Source organism: Phyllopteryx taeniolatus, chromosome 22 (assembly GCF_024500385.1).
Source record: "Phyllopteryx taeniolatus isolate TA_2022b chromosome 22, UOR_Ptae_1.2, whole genome shotgun sequence".
NCBI classification, from domain to species: domain Eukaryota; kingdom Metazoa; phylum Chordata; class Actinopteri; order Syngnathiformes; family Syngnathidae; genus Phyllopteryx; species Phyllopteryx taeniolatus.
The window spans coordinates 970,277-985,765 of NC_084523.1; the positions used below are offsets into that span (position 1 = coordinate 970,277).

Below are 15,489 nucleotides of genomic sequence, written 5' to 3' on the forward strand. Positions count from 1 at the left end.
CGTGATACACTATTAATAATGGTCGTTTTAATATCATTTGATCAATAAAAGCAAAGAAAAAAGAAAAAAAAAATCAAATTCACCATTTTTTTTAATATGGGCCAATGTATCCCACGCTGAAACAGTCAGTCTTATTTTCAATATGTTTTTTGATGATTTAAAATGTTCAGCATTCATAGTACAGGCAATCCTTATTGACAGAGCAACTGGTGGTGACCGATTATTTTAATTATTTTTATTTTAAATTTTTTTTAATAATAATAATTGTAAAAAAATACAATAAAAATATCTTGTAGGCGACCACAAGTGGAACGCAAGAGGTTCAGACTGTTTTAGATGGCGGGCCAGTCCAGACCTTCAGTAACTAGTGTCAAACTATCTGGGACAATAACATGATGTAAAGTCAACTGCAATTCAGTCAAACTAGCTTACAAAGTTTAACTTCGATAGCACCAATGGAATACTTTTAACAACCCTCATCTGTAGGTTTATTTTCCCAAAACACAAAGAAACAAACAAAGATAAGGAAAACGAGAAGTTGGTAGAAGGTAGACGGAGAGGGCAGAAATATTGATTATGAGCTGTAGGAAATTATCACGCAATCTGTGTAACAGGGCAGTCGTCAGGCTGGTCCAAAAACAGTGTCTGGAACATGTGGTTGTAGAAGTCTGGGTGGTAGAGGCAGGCTCGGGCGCAGTCTGGGCTGAAGTTGAACTCCAGAATCTGAGGGATCATGACACGCTCACCTGCTGTGAATTAAAAACAAAACAGATTATGATTATTTTCCATTACATTACACACGTGTGCTTTTCTTTCACTGGATTGAAATTGCATCATGAATGCCAACAAGTTGTAAGAACAAGTCGCCCAACTACGTCGGTCAGTCATGCGGCAATACTCAACCAGTCGTTACACTTTTTGATCGTGACAATTGCTCGAATTATGAAAAGGACAACTTTTCAAATCTGGCAACGAAAAGCAACACATGACTCAATATTCTAGTATAGTCCGACAAACCAATGAGGCTAACAGTATTCCAGTGCAAACATGGCGTGACAAAAGAGGAGCGTTATCATCCAGTCACGCCAAGAATGGCGTAAACAGATGATGATCTCATTGGCTCGTCTAGGGATCGACAAAGAAATCAGTCAAACCAATGGGGAACTGAAGTGCTGCTAGTATCCCCTGGTGCTTTTTGAAGGGTTAAATGTTCCTGAAAAGGAGGTTGCAAGTAAGTATAGCAAATGTAGAAAAGCCTTTTTTTCTTTTTTTTAGGACTCAGACATTAAAAACAAAGCACTAGCCTTCATCAGGGTGTTGGTTTGGAAATCAGACACTTTGGGTAGTTACTTGAAGCATACTCTTGATTTTAAAAGACATTTCTATTCCTATACACACTTTACAAAGAATGGATTGAATACTTACCATTGTCCTCCGTTCCCCACTTCAGCATGAGGTCTACGGCATAGATTGCTCGGGAAGACGGGTACGGGCAAATACCATATGGGGCAGGTCGAGATGAAGAAGCCTGGAAGAGCCTCTTGAACGCTTTAAACAACTGAGCCTGAGAGAGGAAAAAGTATGGATAAAAAAAATGTACTTGGCCACTTAGGGCTACTCTACCACTGTTGGCCACTGCTGTATTCAAAATGATAAATAGGTCCTTATTGACAGGCTATGTACCGGTGATTATACTTCAACTTTATTCTTTACAAATATCTGCCTGATCCAGATGATGTAGCAGCCGATAGACTGATATTCAATCTTTTTTTGTCCAAGATTCTGAGTTATTGTCCTTTTGCACATCACCACTGCCACAGCATTGTGTTACTTTATTTCTTACCATCAGTCTTTGTGTAGGTTTTGATTTTGTTTGTTTGGTACCAGTAGTCTTCCATCTCTCTTTTTTTCCTCAGTTTTTACTCTTGTTAGCTTCTCCACGTCAGTTGGTTCTCGACATCATCTTTTGAAACTTGTATTTTACCTCTCACACGCTTGTGTGCTCTTTTGTTTAAATAAACACTGTTAAAACTGCTTATGTCTGCTTTGGGAATTTATGAATCAGCGTTTGACGCAACGTTACGTTAATTATTCCGTGAATATAAAAGTTGTAAATGGCATGCCACAGGGGTCTGACCGTGGACCAGTATTATTCAGTCTTTTAAGGTTTAGGCAGATGAATTTGAGTCGATTTGCATAAACCTTAAAAAGTAATTTCTCTTCATCCTTCTTACTTTTCACTCACATTTCAATCTTCTCTGGAAATTTCCAGTTTAAAAACACTTACAAAATGTATTTGGCTTTCGTTACCTAATAGGACCAGACTGTAATATAGATGTTCCATATGGCTTTGCGCACACCTCCAGCTATACAGTAAGGAACTTTAGCATAACCTTTAATCAGGATTTATCTTTCAACTCTCATATATAACAGATGGTAAGGGTAGTTTTTTTTTTTTACAGGAGGCCTTATTTGGATACAAATACTATTTTAGTTCAAGTGTAAACGTCTCCTTCCTTTTGTAATTGTAATTGATTGTATTCAAGAGTGAGAAACAAAAAATATGATGGAAAAAGTACTATTTCCCATTATGTATATGTATTATTATTCATCATATACTATGATGTAATGCAATGTGTTATGTAACTATGCAACTAGATCACATTGCACAATTTGTTGTATATGTATTTATTTCTTTTTGCTCTGCTGTCTGCAGCTAAGTCGGCATTGTAAATGTTGTTTTCAATTGCCTTACCTGGATAAATAAAGGTTAAATAAAGTCACTTACTTCCACTTCCTTCCATGGATACTGGGGGTACTGTTTTTCAAACATGGGGATGAACTCATCATAGTGAACCTGGTGACAGAGATCATTGGATCAGTTTGATGTCAGCGACTATTACAAATCAAGAAATCACTTTGTTTAAAATGCATTATAAAGTACCTGCTTTAGCTCCACACCCTCTGTATAGTTCATGACAGTAAAGTGTTTCTGGTAGTCATCAAAATGGTCCAGAGAGAAAGGTCTGAAGAGGTTTACAAAAATATTTGAGTGAAGGCATAACAAAGGTCCTAAAAAAGTTTTTTTATTATATAAAATTTATAATTGCATATTGAGTTAACATTAAGCAATATGTAACACAGCGAAGTTCCTTGAAGTGTTTGTTTTTGGCTATTGGTAGGGATACACTGACGGTTAGCGAATGCAGCCATAAGGCGCATGCTGGTAAATTCACTTTGATATGTATGTTGCACATGTGTAAATAAATAAACAATTCATAATACTGATGAAATTGCTATTTTTTTTGTTATATTTCACACTTCTCATATGATTTGCAACAAGATAAATCAATAAATGTGAATATTTTCTGTATGTACTTGTAATTATCTGCACCAAAACAATCGGAAAAAAATTAGAATAGTTGTTATTTATAGCCTTTTAATCTCCGAATCTACAGGTATATTTTTTTATATTCACTGTATAATTATGCAATACCTATTCGCAAAGCGCAACCAGAAGACATTGTAGGCGTAGAGGCGCAGAGGGTTCACAGAGCGCAACATCAACATGTAGCGGATGTCAAACTTCACCAGTCCAACGTCCTCCCTCTCGAACAGCACTGGGTCCTCAATGTATTTACACACAACCTGAAGAAGAAGAAGAACAACAACAACAACAAAAAACCTTAATACTTTTTCTCGACGAAATACAATACACACTGTGGGTTAATAGCGTGATGGCACCAGTAATTTGAGGTATGATAATATAATACAGTGCCTCAGCTGCCACACCCCCACCCGCACCCTGCGCTTTGCTGACAACAACCTCCTGTCTCTCCCCATCCAGACCAAGTACAACTGAAAACCCACCTGTTCAACGTCGCTTTCAGTCCCCTTATGAAAGGTAGGGGGAACCACCGTTAAAAACTTTCAAAAGGATGCAAAATGTGTATGGGGAAGCTGCAATGGTCTTAAGCACAGTCAAAAAGTGGGTGTCCAGGACCAAAGGCGAAGAACAAGAGCCTGCTTTGAGTGACCTCCGTGACAGGCAAAGGAGCGGCAGACCATCTTCAGCGGTGACTCCTGGGAACAGTGCTAAGGTTGAGGCACCGATAAGAGAAGAGCATAGCGTCACCAGTGATGACATCATCATCATGCGTCAGCATCAATGACATAACCCTAACCCCATAAACATTGTGCAACCTTTTGAATGTGTTTAGTGGTGGTTCGCCTTCCAATGCAAGAAATTCAATCACAGCTCTCTGCTTCTGACAGGCAGCCAACATTACGTCATTTCCAAAATGGCTGTCAGGAAGAGGACAGGCTTAAACAAAACTTTTTGTAAGTATTTAAACAACAAACTGTGAAAATCTCATTTCTGCGCCTAAGGCTGCAACATAAAAGATGTACAGGGAAAGTAAAGGTGCGCTGAATACTTTCTGTATACACAGTATTATAACACCCGCCAGTTTGGGCAAACAATACCTTTGGTGTACTCTCTCTCTGTCGGATTATGTAGTTCAGATTGTTGGTGACGTGTATGTCCATCCCACGTGCCAAATTCCAGGGCTTACATATCCAGTGGTTATCTTGTCCCCTAAAATAAAACATTTTTGGTTGGTAATTTGATTGTTGTTCGTTATTTAAAAAAAAAAAAAACTACCTCTGTTGTCTCTCTTGATAGTGCCTTATGAACTGTGGAAGCTCTGTCTGGAGGTTGAAGGTCTTCGGTATCACATCTGAACCATCCTTCACTCTGCGGGCCACGGCAGCGAGGCAATCTTTCACAGTGATGAGGTTCTCACAGGGAAACTGGTTAATCATGACATGAGGTCGCTCCACGCTGAGCTTCCTGTCAGAAAGTCAGATGTTACAACAACATTTTCACAGAGGTCCCACAGAGCAACAGCTGATTTGAAATCAGGAATACTGATTAAAAATTGGGAGTTGAACAGAAAATAAAAAGGCCCAAATTGAAAATCTATAGTCTCTATAATAATCAGCCTCAGAGTATTTCCTAGGTTTCACTTAATTGATCCATATTGTACAACATAGACACGTGGACAAATTATTGGTACCCTTCTGTTAATGAAAGAAAAATCCACAATGTTCACTGAAATAACTTTTTACTGAAAATTAATGCAAAAATGAAGCATACCAAGAAAAGAACACTGTTCCTACTGTGAAACATGGAGGAGATACAGTTATGTTTTGGGGCTGCTTTGTTATATCTGGCACAGGGTGTCTTGGAAACTGAAGACTATCAAGGCATTCTGGAGAGAAATGTGCTGACTATTGCGACAAAGCTTGGTCTCAGATGCAGGTGTTCCAACAGGATAATGACCGAAAACACACAGTTAATAACACCCCAAAAAAAAAATGGAACTGACAACATCAATATCATTAGAATAAATCCAATGAACTTACTGTATATCCACGCCGTGTCGTGTATGTGTGCAAATATTGTCCTTACCTGAAGTCTTTGATGTGGTTGTAGCTCCAAACGATATCCGCCTCCTCCTCATTCTCCGTCAGCTGGAAACGTGAATCCGTCAAGTTGTTAATCACTTGTGACATTTCAGAGTACACTCTGGAACCAAAGTTGAAAACAATGGAAAATTAACCATGTGAACGGCACATCTGAGATTTACTAATCGTCCGAATATAGTATTATCATGTACTTAAGTATTCTGCCCTGGGGTAGTGTGGAGGGATGAATTTCCAGAGGAAGTTGCTCTTTGTTTTCCTTCAAAACAGCCTAGATGTAGCACAGACACAACAGTAAGAAGACTTGCATTGCATAATGAAAAGTAATAGGAATTTGAGAACCACATTGGGCCTCATTCACTAACAGTGTGTATGCACACATTTTTGCTTAAATCGTTATCCAGGCTCGGGTCGCGGGGGCAGCAGCTTAAGTAGGGAAGCCCTGACTTCTCTCCCTAGCCACTTTTGTCCGCTGCGCTGATACGCCTGTCAATCTCCCGCTATAATTCTTCCCCCCACTTAGATAAAATACTTGAACTCCTCCACTTGGGGCAGACCTCATCCCCGACCTGGCCCTCGACCCTTTTCCGACTGCGTACCTTGGCCTCAGTCGGATATGGACGTGCTGATTCTCAGCCGAAACCGCTTCACAATCGGCTGCCAACCACTCCAGTGTGAGTTGAAGATCGCGCCACTGCAGCTTGGCAGGCACGAGCTCTTAATTTAGAATAAATTCTCATTCACTAACATACGCACGTTGGCGAAAAGACAACTGGCCCGTGTGCACGTGTCGTGAATCTGACAGTGATTTTGCGCATATGCTCAACTTATGTGCAGAGTAAGAACATTTCTATGCATTTATTAATGAATGAGGCCCATTGCCCTGTAACGAGATTTTTCCTCAAGCAAGAAATTTTGCATCAACAAAGTAATGATACCCACCTCATAATATGAATCTGCTGGCTCTGTGGTTTTTTCACATACCCCTTGTAGATCAGCAGGTATCCATGGTAACAAACGGCACTGCCTGACCAGAGGGTCTGACTCACCATATGCAAAGTCACGGGTTATTTCATCTGTAAAATTAAATGATTCCAAATGAGTATGAGGATCTCAAATTCAGGAGAAACAATGTGGTTTTTGTGCTGGCTGTGGAACAGTGGACCAGTTCTACACCCTCAGCTGAGTTCTGGAGGGTACATGGGAGTTGGCCAAATTCGTCTACATGTGCTTTGTGAGCGTCAATTATCAACAGATCTTCACAGTTGGACTCGGTCCCTATTCCCCGCCAACAGCACGGGTCCACTGTATACTCATTCTAAGGCTTTGACACAATCAGTCATATGTTCAAACAATAACCTCTAAATTTTCATTATCTTGTGGAAAATTATACTGCCGATTAACACCATCATTTAAAATTTGACCCCGCCTATCTCAACCATTTGATGCAATATTAAAAAACTATTAACAGTTTAGTGTGACTATGACCAATGAACATACAAAACAGCTTCCAAAACATCTTAGTGAACAATTCCTTTGGCATAACCATCGATAATCATCTGGATTATTGCATATTTTTCATCCCTAATCTGTGATGTGTGTTTTCCATCACCTCCCTCTTGCAGGTCTCTGAGAGGCCAGAGTACAGTGTAGGCCGCGTGGGCTTCAACAAAGAAGAAGGGAGCCATGCCACAGCTGGGCTGGTCAGAGTGACGTACTTGAGAACCAAACTCGTCCATGATGTACCACACTGGAATCTTCTCCTCCGCAGACTGAACATCAAAGCATATTAGGAATAGAAAAGTAGTACAGTTCACATCCTCACCTTCATCATTATCAACGGTATTCCTCCGCATATTGGCGGTTCACTATTAACGAATTCACCTTTGCGTTCATTTGTGGGGGGGGGGGGGGAACCTGTCACCAGCTACTCGTATGAAAAACTCACCTAGTGGTGTTTTTTGTGCTCTTTCTAAAACACGACAAGATGCCACAAGATGCAGCCAAAGCCCTGTCTAAACAGTATTTCAGGTTTAAGGCAATTTTTGCGACGATCTCAGTGAGCAGAATGATTAACTTAAGTAATATTTAAATACCACACCACTTATTTCAACAATACCTATGAAACATTAAATAGCACGTGTTGTCTTATCAATCATACCCTATCTAGTTTATAGTTCACTAACTGGCCATGATCAAATATTCTGAATATATTGTGACGTTTCCCTTACATATAGTAAGTTAGGAAATAGTCAGTTGCGTTGCTTTGCATCATGACAAACTGGGTGACGATACGGCGTCACACTTTGTTTTCTGTGGATTTGAAAGAAGGAATTGATGGAAAAGAATAACAGTGCCATGCAGCATTAGGTACGACGAAATGCGTGTCATTTTCGAAATACCCCTTGGGAAAGTTGATAGGTCTGGTTGTACAGCCACATGTGCTCCATCACCAACTCCACTTTATCAGCATCGCTATTCTTCCCACTCAAGTCCAACCCCATGAGGGAGGCCATTCGGGGCAACAGCCCAGGAATCTGCTCCAACTGCTGACGAGCATGCTCAACACGATATGTCCAAGCATGGTCCACCAAGAAAATACTGCAGACGCAAGGTGCAAAGGGGTTAAATGTGTTCCAGTTTCACTCATTTAAAAAGCCTCAAGCTCCCTAAACAAGTAAATTAAAAATCGAAAACTACATTAATAGAACTTTGACAATTCTGTATTTGCTCGAATAGCAACCAGGGCTTAAATATGGAAATGCTGACAAAATTGCTGGTTTTCTGTTAATAAAAGAAAAAGGCACAATGGTCATTGAAATATCTTGAAACTGCCTAACGTAATAACAAACAAACAAAAAAAATGACATTGTGATTTTTTTTTTTCTTTGCAGCATTTTTCATTGAATTGATTTTAAAGTTGTGCCATGATGTTTCGAATAGACTGGTGATCCACATTGTTGGCACATTTTCCCTCAAAGCGCCATAACCCTAACCAATATAAATGTTTCATCATCTCATCATGGTATTACATATATACCCCAAAATTATGGAAACCTAGTTTTGAAATCAGTAGTTAAGGATAGTAGTTTGTTCAAGTGACTGTAAAAAGGGGTTTGGTAACAAACAAACAAAAATGCTTGCAATACCTCAACATTATTGAATACATGACAAATAAAAATGTTGGTACCGATTTTAGCAGGAATCATGGAGGTTGACGCAAATGGTATTCTTTTGCGGGCCACATAAAATGATGTGGAGGGCCAGATCTGGCCCCCGGGCCTTTAGTTTGACACCTGTGCTTTAGCATACCGAATATTCACAGACAAACGCTACGTACACACAGGTAATATAACAATACTCAAAAAACGAGTTCTAGTAATAAAGGTTGTCGCTTTGTGTGTGTATCTCCATGCATGCACCACACTGCCCCTAAGAGGCCAATGCGTGCACAGCAGGAACATCAGGTATTTATTTGTATTTGTTGTTTTTTATTGCTATTATTTGAATATCATAATTTATTTTCTGGTTGTTCTTTTAAGTTCTCGTTTAAAGTTGAGTTTTGGTAGTTGAATAAAGACAAAATACTGAAACCAATGAATAATCACGTTTGTTAAACGTGATTTCGATATTAATTGGGGCTGCACACTATTGGAAGAAAATGACGTGATTTTTTTTTTAACTTGCGATGTGAAAAAAATACAGTGACGTAAAAATAAGCACACATTCCTCTTCCCCCCCCCCCCCCCCCCTCCATGTTGTTCGCGCAGTTTATAGTAGTTTCAATAGAAAACAAATTGCAAAAATGCAAAAAAAGTATACCGAGTCATTTGTGTGACATCTGCCAGTCCAGACATAAAGTTGCAATAATTTCTTCTCATGCCCAGTTATGCGTAGTCATTACCACATTCCTAACACTATTGATTTTTTAAAAAATCAATACGATATTTGAAATACACATTTTAACATAATATGCATTCATATTTCTATACTTGTGTGCATTAGTTTAAAGGACACACATTGTTGTGTACATCTGAAGTGTGTCTCTTCAGTGTAGCCATAGCTCGCAACGCCTCCATCCCTCCCTGTTGCTGCAAACTCTCCCTTTAATAAACAGTAATAGGAAAACGAAGATTTTGCAATAAAGTAATGCAAAATACATTTTGATCCGATTATTCGACTGCGTCATCAATAGAATAAACAATTCTAGAAATAATCGATCGTGACAGCCCTAGTAATAAAGAGAGTTACCTTGTCGGTTGTGAAGCTTGCAGGCCACTCTCGCAAGTAACAATCACTCTGGAGCGTATCCTTGTTCCAGGCTTGTCCTCATCCACGCACTCGCGCTTTATTCCACCACCATCATTTTCTTGCATTTGGATAATTCCAAACACATCCCCAGCATCAAAAGCCTGTCGAGAAAAGAACGGATCGTATTTATGTACGCCATCTTTAATGAGAAGTGAGTAGCAACACACAAACAGGTACCCACGTATAAACCAAATTGTAGTGGTCCATTCAAATACTGTCATGAATTTGAATTTTATCACTGACCTCGTTGGTGATTTTATGGTGTAGGCTCCTCCAGTAAGTTTCTGGTATTCCTGACCCTTGCAATGCGTTGTAGTATAAAAGTACGAAGGTCTTGAATTCTTCATCTTCGTCCCGTTTTAACAATTCGCCAGCAATTGCTGACATTTTTATAGCGCTGGAGTTTTTTTGCCCCAAACTTTACGAGAAACCGGAAGTGAGTGGCTCCAGACATTTGACAGAACACAACAGTCATCATATAGGTAGCATAGATCGTTGCCTTGACGTGCCTACGTGACGGCCATGTTGGAAAGGTCGAAGATCCCATTCAAGGCAATGCACGGGCATTGAAATTAAGTCGTAACATTGTCATTTCTCAATTGATTTTTTTTTAAATCAACGCCTAAGCAGGCGAATTAACATGGAACTTTTGCCTGAAAAACAAACACATGTGGGGGGGATTTTTTTGTAGCATGCCATTTTCGTATTTTACGCTTCATAATGCGCCACACATTTTCAATGGGAGACAGGTCTGGACTGCAGGCAGGCCAGTCTAGTACCCGCACTCTTTTACTATGAAGCCACGCTGTTGTAGCACGTGCAGAATGTGATTTGGCATTGTCTTGCTGAAATAAGCAGGGGCATCCGTGAAAAAGACATCGCTTGGATGGCAGCATATGCTTCTCCAAAACCTGTATGTACCTTTCAGCATTAATGGTGCCTTCACAGACGTGTAAGTTACCCATGCCATTGGCACTAAAACAGCCCCATACCATTACAGATGCTGGCTTTTGAACTTTGTGTCCATAACAGTCCGGATGGTTCTTTTTCTCTTTGGCCCACAGGACACGACATCCACAATTTCCAAAAACAATTTGAAATGTAGACTTGTCGGTCCACTTTGCATCAGTCCATCTTAGATGAGCTCGGGCCCAGAGAAGCTGGCAGCGTTTCTGGGTGTTGTTGATAAATGTATTTTGCTTTGCATAGTAGAGTTTCAAGTTGCACTTACGGATGTAGCGCTGAACTGTCTTTACTGACATTGGTTGTATATTTTTTTTAGATTGAAAGATTTAATTGTAACTGTAATAAAATGATCATTTATATTTATGACTCACACAGCTGTATTTGGGTTTTAAAAAAAAGTAGTTTTTGAGGAGTTGGTGCACATTTATTCGGTAAAATTACCTTACATTACCTTATTATATACTAATAACTTAAAAAAATATACAATTTAAACCGTTTCACAAACATGAATGTTAGGTGAATTAAATACTCAGATGCAATTCTGCAATTAAATTGCCCAGATGTGGAATACATCAACAGTGACAGACATTCAACAAAAGTCTGCTTTTTATTCATTTTTTAAAAATAGTCTTTTAAATGCAAACAAAAATTGCATAGGGATGGCAAACTGCTTTTCAGTTTTCAAAATGTATTTTTCTCCCACTATGTACATTTATTTTAGTCCATTTAGTCATTTAAATTTATTCTGTACAAATAAAGGGGACATGCCCATGTGTTTGACTGTAGCTTTTTTTTTTTTTTTTTTTTCAAGAGGATTGGAAAAGAAGTGTAATTTTAATAAAAAAAATTCTGCATTTTTGTACCGCGTGGAATATGCGCAGGTGCACGCATGTTTGAGCCTGGCAAAAGCACTGATGAGAAGCAATACGTCACTTTTCTTGGATGCGATTAGCCCCGGAAGCAGGTTGGGGTGGTGGTGGGGGGGGGGGGGGGTGCGGGAGGGGGTTTGGTGGTGGAGCTCCGCCTTCCAAATCGAACGCAGCATCCTTTGCGCCACTCGTTTTCATCCGAAACCGGATTTTTTTTTAGAGCTAATTTTGCCCGACGATGGCAGAGAGCGAGGTTGACACGCCAAGCACACCGATTGAATTTGAGAGCAAATACTTTGAGTTTGATGGGATTCGGTTGCCACCCTTCTGCAGAGGAAAGATGGAGGAAATTGCCAATTTCTCCCTCAGAGGTAGCGACATATGGATTATCACCTACCCAAAATCAGGTAAACATGTCTCATTCACCACTATGCATGCCGCACGTCCGCCTTAAAAAAAAGAAGGGGAGTCCCTAAGAAAATACAGTCAACACTCTTTCACTGCTCCTTACTCATATTTTTTTTGTTTTCACTGTTTCATTTTATGCTGTTAAATTATTTTAGTTTACTTCACTGTGTCAATCGAATGTATATATATATATATATATATATATATATATATATATATATATATATATATATATATGTGTGTGTGTGTGTGTGTGTTTGATGCCTCAAACTCCTTCCCAAAAAAAAAAAAAAAACACTGGGGCAGGGGCGTGTTTACCACTGTGTTACCTTTCCTTTTAGCAACACTCAATAAGCGTTGGGGAACGGAGGACACTAATTGTTGAAGCTTTGCAAAAGTAATTATTTCCCTTTCTTGCTTGATGTACAAGCTCAGTTGCTCAACAGACCGTGGTCTCTGTTGGAGCTTCACATTTGGGGAAATGGGAGACAGGTAGGACAGTCTAGTACTCACACTCTTTTACTAAAAAGCCCTCCCCAAAAAAGAGGTTGCTTGGAATTAATTTGAATTGGGGTTTGTATATGTATATACTGTATTTGCATATGTATATGCAGTTTGTAGTACACGTCATGGGACTGAGACAAAATTAGTGAAAGTTACCGACCACCTTCTTGTTGCCACCGACAAAGGTCTCGTCTCTGTATTTGTCTTTTTAGACGTCAGCACAGCTTTCAACGGAATGAACTATTAAAATCTTTTACAGATTTGTGAACATGTCATCTGTATTTAAGGAACTGCCTTAAACCGGTTTGATCATCGCGTCCCGCAGGGGTTTGGACCTGCACTGTTAACTTACACTTTTATGCAGACAACGCAATAGTTTTTATGTTATGAAAACCAGATAAAAAAAAAAAAAAAAATCAGTTATTGTATTCAGGTGTGCAAGAAAGTCAAGAATTGGATCTTTTTTTTTTTTTTTTTTTCTTGTTTTAAATGTGTTTTGGCTTTGTGGTTTTAGGCACCAGTCTACTTCAAGAGGTTGTGTATCTTGTGAGTCAAGGAGCAGACCCAGATGAAATTGGACTAATGAACATTGATGAACAGTTACCTGTCTTAGAGTACCCACAACCAGGCTTGGACATCATAAAGGTATTGTAGTTCAAAACATATCCTGCTTCTTGAAAAACTGGTCATGGCGGAAAACACAAATCATGACATGGGCAATTATCCCTTGATATAGTCTCAATTTGAATTGAATTGTTCTTGATTGATATGAAAAGTTACAAATGCAATGTTTTTATTCCTGCAGGAGCTCACGTCCCCGCGTCTAATCAAAAGTCATCTTCCTTACCGATTCCTCCCGACAGGAATGCACATTGGAGAGGCTAAGGTTTTATTTTGTTTTCTTCCAAGGAAAAAAATGAGTAAAAATATGCAGACACTGAACTGAACAGACCTAAAAGAGAGGAACAAAATTACATACAAATACAATACAGTACCTGGGTCCCTGTTCAGCAAATTCATGGGAATGAACAATTTATACTTTTTCAAATTTACAAATTGGGTCTTCTTTGGTTTCCCTCCAGATAATATACATGGCTCGTAACCCCAAAGACTTGGTCGTATCCTACTTCGAGTTCCACCGATCTCTGAGGACCATGAGCTACCGAGGAACCTTCCAGGAGTTCTGCCAACGTTTCATGAATGACAAGCGTATGCGGGTCACCAGATGACGTTCATTTTAACAAGTTCCAATTATTATTGGTCTGGTTATTGTTCTGTCCGCAGACTTCTGCAAACTCAAATAAGATTTTTTTTTTTCTCTGTTCCGTAGTTGGATATGGTTCCTGGTTTGAACATGTTTTAGAATTCTGGGAACATCGTATGGACTCGAATGTTCTCTTCTTGAAATATGAGGACATGTACAAGGTACAATTTACACGTTCATTAAAAAAAGAAAAAAAAAGTGGAATGTACCATTTGAACCTGATCAAACTAACCAATTGTTCCTCCTTTGCTGTGACTCTTTTATTGACGAGTTTTTTCCTGTCTTCATCACTAAATTGCATCCCTTAGCTTGTTTGAGGAGCATGGTCATGGACTGTACATATAGAAAGTGCCTTGAGGTTACCTTTGTAGTGATTTTGTGCCATGCGGTATATATAATTCAAACAGAATTGAACAGCGAGGCTGTGAGCTGTTCATTTGTACCCTCACACATTTCCCATGCTTGTTTTTCTTACTTCTCAGGATCTTGGGGCATTGGTGGAGCAGTTAGCCTGGTTCCTGGGTGTATCTTGCGACAAGGTTCAGCACGAGGCTATGGTGGAGAGCTGCAACCAGCTCATTGAACAGTGCTGCAGCTCAGAGGCGCTGTCCATTTGTAGGGGTAAGTACAAGAGAAAATGGTAGTGAAAACTATAAGAATAGTTTGACTGCTACTGAATATATATTTTAACAAAACATTTAAAACACTAAACATCTTCCAACTCATGGCACATGTTCCCTGCAGGTCGTGTTGGTTTGTGGAAGGACATCTTCACTGTGTCAATGAATGAAAAATTTGATGCTGTGTACAGAGAGAAGATGGGAAATTCCAACCTGAACTTTGATTTCTGTCTTGGAGAAAGGCCTGTTCCCACTCATTAATCCACAAGAGTACAATTAACAACTGCTCACTTCATGCTCAACCTTGTGTCAATATATGTCTGTCCATTCAGTGAATACTTTGGTGTGTGTAACATGTGTATGTCATCCAGTAAACCGAACTACAATTCTCGATTATCAGGTCAATCTACAAGAAAACAATACAAAAAAAAAGAATACATATTTTTCCATGTCACTTAAACATATGTATACATTGTTTATTTATATAAATTATGTATATAAATCTACAATATTTCAGAAAGTGTAGTCTCACCCCTGTCAAGGATGTTCTGTTTTCATTAGTGTATATTTATTGATTGATTTTCCTGGATTTGTTCATTTTTTTAATGTATTCTTATGGATGTCACTGTTATATTTTTGTTTTAATCTTCCCACTGAAGTTATAAACTAAATATGAAAACCCCTATAATTCACAATAAAATATACATTAATAATACATACGGATATATTGTCTCTGTCGAGTCTAACATATGGACACATTTTACTTTGCTGTCAAAAATAACTTAACAATTAATAAAAACTAACCCTTTTCTATTTGCAATAATGGTTTACACATGACTGTACTTAAATTTAAAAAAAAAAATGTATTAGTAAAATACATTGATTCCATTCTCATTTGTGCTGTTTGCAAAAGCATACATTAATTTAAAATGAGATTATCGTAACTGTTGTTAATGAGAAATCACACAAACATACATACATACAGTACATCTTCCGGTTATTAACACATTCACTTTCATTGACGGCTTTAGAAGTCAAATAGCCATGTTAACTGGGAAGG

The 15,489-nt window shown here is 38.8% G+C and overlaps 2 protein-coding genes across 2 annotated transcripts; one reads left to right on the plus strand and one right to left on the minus strand.

Moving 5' to 3' along the window:
• Nucleotides 1-73: 73 nt before the first annotated feature.
• ttll12 (tubulin tyrosine ligase-like family, member 12) lies at nt 74-10,254 on the minus strand. The gene is made up of 14 exons (XM_061762073.1): nt 10,042-10,254; nt 9,739-9,899; nt 7,890-8,088; nt 7,100-7,259; nt 6,430-6,563; nt 5,682-5,758; nt 5,474-5,590; nt 4,664-4,852; nt 4,486-4,597; nt 3,497-3,648; nt 2,945-3,026; nt 2,789-2,857; nt 1,426-1,564; nt 74-749 (listed from the first exon to the last, which is right to left on the minus strand). The coding sequence occupies exons 1-14, from the start codon at nt 10,183-10,185 to the stop codon at nt 595-597; spliced, it is 1,890 nt and encodes a 629-aa protein (XP_061618057.1). The 5' UTR covers nt 10,186-10,254; the 3' UTR covers nt 74-594.
• Nucleotides 10,255-11,766: 1,512 nt separating this feature from the next.
• On the plus strand, nt 11,767-15,146 carry sult4a1 (sulfotransferase family 4A, member 1). Its single transcript, XM_061762032.1, has 7 exons — nt 11,767-12,040; nt 13,060-13,190; nt 13,351-13,431; nt 13,628-13,754; nt 13,876-13,970; nt 14,292-14,430; nt 14,554-15,146. The coding sequence occupies exons 1-7, from the start codon at nt 11,872-11,874 to the stop codon at nt 14,688-14,690; spliced, it is 879 nt and encodes a 292-aa protein (XP_061618016.1). The 5' UTR covers nt 11,767-11,871; the 3' UTR covers nt 14,691-15,146.
• Nucleotides 15,147-15,489: the final 343 nt, after the last annotated feature.